The sequence below is a fragment of the Protomyctophum bolini genome, assembly GCF_963924005.1.
Source record: "Protomyctophum bolini genome assembly, chromosome: 11".
NCBI lineage: Eukaryota > Metazoa > Chordata > Actinopteri > Myctophiformes > Myctophidae > Protomyctophum > Protomyctophum bolini.
In genome coordinates, this window is record NC_137872.1 from 23,840,552 (window position 1) to 23,845,551 (window position 5,000).

Genomic DNA, 5,000 nt, shown 5'->3' on the forward strand with positions numbered 1-5,000 from the left:
CAAAGTCTCTCTCTCTCTCTCCATAGCCCTGAGCCGCTCGGCCATGCCCTTCGGTCTGATGCGGAGGGAGCTGGCGTGTGAGGGCTACCCCATCGAGCTGCGCTGCCCCGGGAGTGACGTCATCATGATCGAGACGGCCAACTACGGACGCACAGACGACAAGATCTGCGACGCCGACCCCTTCCAGATGGAGAACGTTCAGTGTTACCTGCCTGACGCCTTCAAGATCATGTCCCAGAGGTACAGTAGGCCCACTGTCTATCTATGTATCTACCATTCTTTATGCTTTAGATCATGTCCCAGAGGTACAGTAGGCCCACTGTCTATCTATGTATCTACCATTCTTTATGCTTTAGATCATGTCCCAGAGGTACAGTAGGCCCACTGTCTATCTATGTATCTACCATTCTTTATGCTTTAAGATCATGTCACAGAGGTACAGTAGGCCGACTGTCTATCTATCTATCTACCATTCCGGTCTTGCGTGGATGCCAGATCTATGTGGAATCAAATAGTGTTCAATTCAATTACACATCCTTGAATTCATGGACATGTTGTTGTTTTTGTCACATTCCTAAGCCAATAATGTGATACAAACAAAAACTAGATGTCCATGAATCCAAGGCTTCATGGGGTGTGTATGGAAAGGCTTCATGGGGTGTGTATGGAAAGGCTTCATGGGGTGTGTATGGAAAGGCTTCATGGGGTGTGTATGGAAAGGCTTCATGGGGTGTGTATGGACAATAGCTATAAGTTAAAAAAGGCCTGAAAAAATAAGTTAAAACACAACTAAAACTAATAAACCAATAAACACAAAGTTAACTACAAATACATTAACTGACAGGAATGTACTTTCCTCCGGGCATATTCTTGCTTCCACGCGTGCGTGCGTGCAGAGCAGGAGGACTAACCCATGCGGTAGCGTGTGGCCGTGTGCAGCGATGCAAAGTGGCACAGAATGAAGGTGTTGTATGTTAGCTTCTGCGTGCGACGCGTTTGGCATTTAGACACCGCTTTCACCTAGACTGTAGTGACAAGTATGAGGTTCAACATGTTCACAGGAGGACACTTCAACAGGCAGCGTGGCTTAGACGGGCTTCATGATGGCTACAAGCCAATACTATATAGCGTTTTTATCCAAGGTGCTTCACATAGATTGTGCATTACATTCACCCATTCGTATACACCGTTGGTGGAGCAAACCATGCGAGGCACCAACCTGCACATCGGGAGCGATTAGGGGTTCAGAGTCTTGCTCAAGGACACTTCGACACTGACTCTGGGACCTCACGGTTCCCATGAGCCTCTGCCGCCCCTATATGGGCTCTATGTGTGCTATAGTGTTGGTCTGTGCATGTGTTTTTAAGTGCACGCAATGCAGTGGTGTAAACTGTAAAGTAACTACCGTAAATCCTCAAATACATTCCTTCCTTCAATAAAAAGCCGTCCCCCTATTAATTACCGGGGGTGAAATTAGCAAATAAAAACCCTCCTTCTTTTATTAGCCGTTTTTTTTTTTTACTTCCATTTTCGCATTGCAACCTTTCAGGAATACAGTAGAAATCCTGCAGTTTCTAAAAACGTTTTTCTTTCTGTTTTTTTATGCACGGCCAGGTGGTCCCGTGGTGGTCCCCTGCTGTAACAAGCTCACTTGTGAGTTTGTAGATCTGCTATTTTCAAAAGAGTTTTATACATTCTGTATAATTTTTTATTTCTTGATAACCGACCACTCCGCTCTATAACAGACCGCTGCCTAATCAAACCCTCGGAGCACCTGGCTGCGGGCGCTTGATTTACTGCTGTTTCCAACATGACAGCTCATGTAAACACATGTTACAAAGCAGTATACCGAAAATGGATTCTATTTGATCAACTCAATTCCTTGTTTTCCGACTGTGCTGCAGCTGCGCAGACGCCGGCCCGCGCGACACTTATGGAGTACTTTCATTACCGCAGACAAGGAAATATCTCGTTTTGTTGTGTTTTGGGTCAATTTATTAATTTATGTATCAAGTGGCCATGTAATTAGCGGGATAATGTATGGCTGAGTGGTCTTTGTTCAAATCACCTTCAGGTGTGTGTGTGTGTGTGTGTGTGTGTGTGTGTGTGTGTGTGTGTGTGTGTGTGTGTGTGTGTGTGTGTGTGTGTGTGTGTGTGTGTGTGTGTGTGTGTGTGTGTGTGTGTGTGTGTGTGTGTGTGTGTGTGTGTGTGTGTGTGTGTGTGTGTGTGTGTGTGTGTGTGTGTGTGTGTGTGTGTGTGTGTGTGTGTGTGTGTGTGCGCGCGCGCCTCCCTGCAGCTGCTACCTCTGAGCCCAGATCAATGGTAGCTCTCTCCCAGCTATCCATCACGCATGTAATGGAGGCACAGTTTGCTAGCATGGGGGGGAGAGAGAGAGAGGGAGAGAGACAGAAACAGAGAGAGGGGAAGCAGAGAGAGAGAGCGGGGAAGCAGAGAGAAAGAGAGAGAGGGGGGGGAAACAGAGAGAGAAAGAGAGATAGGGGGAGCAGAGAGAGAGAGAGAGAGGGGGGGAAGCAGAGAGAGAGAGGGGGGGAGCAGAGAGAGAGGGGGGGGGGAAGCAGAGAGAGAGAGGATGGATGTGATGAGGAGGTGGTGGTAATGGTGGGAGGGATGATGGGATGATAGAACGAGTGCGGCACCGACAGTGAGATATGGAGAGAGAGAGAAATGCTAAAAGTTGGATAGACGAGTGAATACGGCTGTGTGAGCTTGTGCTCAGGTACTGTACTAGAATTTCTAGGTATTTTTGAGCGGTGCCTAACTCCAACACACAGCTATGTCTGTCTGTCTGTCTGTACTGGATGTCCATTTCAGCATGGACAGTTGCAGTAGCGCTGTGTCACCTGGGGTGGCACTGTTGGGCGGGCACACACACACACCCATTGCACACTGCAGCAGCAATGTTAGTACAGTACATCCATTTAGTAGTACGTGTGCTACAGTACAGTATGTATAGTTGCACCTCTCAGTTCACACAGGTGTGATTTCACTTTACTGGCGTATCTCCAATTTTCTGTACTTTTACCAGTCTACTCCACTACATCTCAGAGGCAAATATTGTACTTTTACTCCACTGCAATTATTTGAAAACTTTAGTTACTAGTTACTTTATATATTTTGATTATCATTACAAAACATATCTTACATTAAACACTTCAGCCCTATCCACACTTTTCCTGGGCTGTGTGTGCTCCAGTTCCTGTCGATTTGATCCAATGAAAGCCAATGAAACTGGTCAGATGACCAATTATATCCAATTAAATCAACAGGAACTGGAGCACAGCCCAGGAAAAGTGTGGACACGTTTCAGTTTCGGCCATTTGAAATCTACGCCGATCTACAAGCTTGTAGATCTGCTATTTTCAAATCTGCTATTTTCAAAGGATTTTTATACATTTGAAAACGTGTGAAAACCTGGGACTGTAACACGTGAATACTGAAATCTGAATGGTTTAGATGTGTTCGTTGATTGTGTGCATCTGAATGGTTTAGATGTGTTCGTTCGTTGTGTGCATTTGAATGGTTTAGATGTGTTCGTTGGTTGTGTGCATCTGAATGGTTTAGATGTGTTCGTTCGTTGTGTGCATCTGAATGGTTTAGATGTGTTCGTTGGTTGTGTGCATCTGAATGGTTTAGATGTGTTCGTTCGTTGTGTGCATCTGAATGGTTTAGATGTGTTCGTTGGTTGTGTGCATCTGAATGGTTTAGATGTGTTCGTTCGTTGTGTGCATCTGAATGGTTTAGATGTGTTCGTTCGTTGTCTGCATCTGAATGGTTTAGATGTGTTCGTTGGTTGTGTGCATCTGAATGGTTTAGATGTGTTCGTTCGTTGTGTGCATCTGAATGGTTTAGATGTGTTCGTTCGTTGTGTGCATCTGAATGGTTTAGATGTGTTCGTTCGTTGTGTGCATCTGAATGGTTTAGATGTGTTCGTTCGTTGTGTGCATCTGAATGGTTTAGATGTATTCGTTCGTTGTGTGCATCTGAATGGTTTAGATGTGTTCGTTCGTTGTGTGCATCTGAATGGTTTAGATGTGTTCGTTCGTTGTGTGCATCTGAATGGTTTAGATGTGTTCGTTCGTTGTGTGCATCTGAATGGTTTAGATGTGTTCGTTCGTTGTGTGCATCTGAATGCAGAGTGAAATATTTGCTTTAGCTCTCCTTTCTATCTCTCTTCTTTTTTCACCTCTAATTGCTCACACTCACAATCCCCCAGGAGAGGAAAGAGTCTTACGTCACTCGCCCTCCTCTCTCTGTCTCTCTGTCTCTCTCTCTCTCTCTCTCTCTCTCTCTCTCTCTCTCTCTCTCTCTCACTGACTCTCGCTTTAACCTTCCCATCCAGCTCTCTCTCTCTGTCTCTCTCTCTCTCTCTCTCTCTCTCTCAGTGCCCCCTCCCCCCCCTCGGGTGCAGCTGTCACATGATCTAGTCTAGTGTGAAATTACTATCTTCCCCCGACCGTTCTTTTTGTCTTTCGTAGCTTGAAGGTTTAAATGTTTTTATTTTTTATTTAGCCTTCACTCTCTGTCTTGCCGCTGTTTTTGTGTGTGTTGTTTTACATTGGTGGGAGAAGTATATATTTTTCCACTTCCACAATTTAGGCATTTAGCAGACGCTCTTAATCCAGAGCGATTTACATTAAGCAAGAACAAAAAGCATGGCAATACATACATACAAAGTAGTTATCATGAATCATACGTAAGCTGAAGCTGAAGTAAGTAAGCAATGAAACTATGCACATATATACTATAGTGCTATGTTTACATTAAATGCTAGTGGGAGTGAATCTGTAGTTCTGATTGCAATGGGAAGTGCATTCCATAGTTTTGGAGCCAGATCACGTCGCGGATGTGACCGTTGTGAGCTGGGAGATCTGCTGTTTCTCGGCCGTTCTCTGTGCGCAACACCTTCGTGCGGCGGGGCATAAATTAGGCTTGAGGGAATACAGCTGCGCGAGGAGGCATGCTCCGGCGCCGTGATCGAA

General features: G+C 45.2%; 1 protein-coding gene across 1 annotated transcript in view; it reads left to right on the plus strand.

Moving 5' to 3' along the window:
• adgrl1a (adhesion G protein-coupled receptor L1a) overlaps positions 1 to 5,000 on the plus strand; it is a 194,276-nt gene that overhangs the window by 112,506 nt on the left and 76,770 nt on the right. The window contains exon 3 of the mRNA XM_080776013.1: positions 27 to 240. Coding sequence (XP_080632139.1) covers positions 27 to 240 — 214 coding nt within the window. The remainder of the gene's footprint in view (positions 1 to 26; positions 241 to 5,000) is intronic.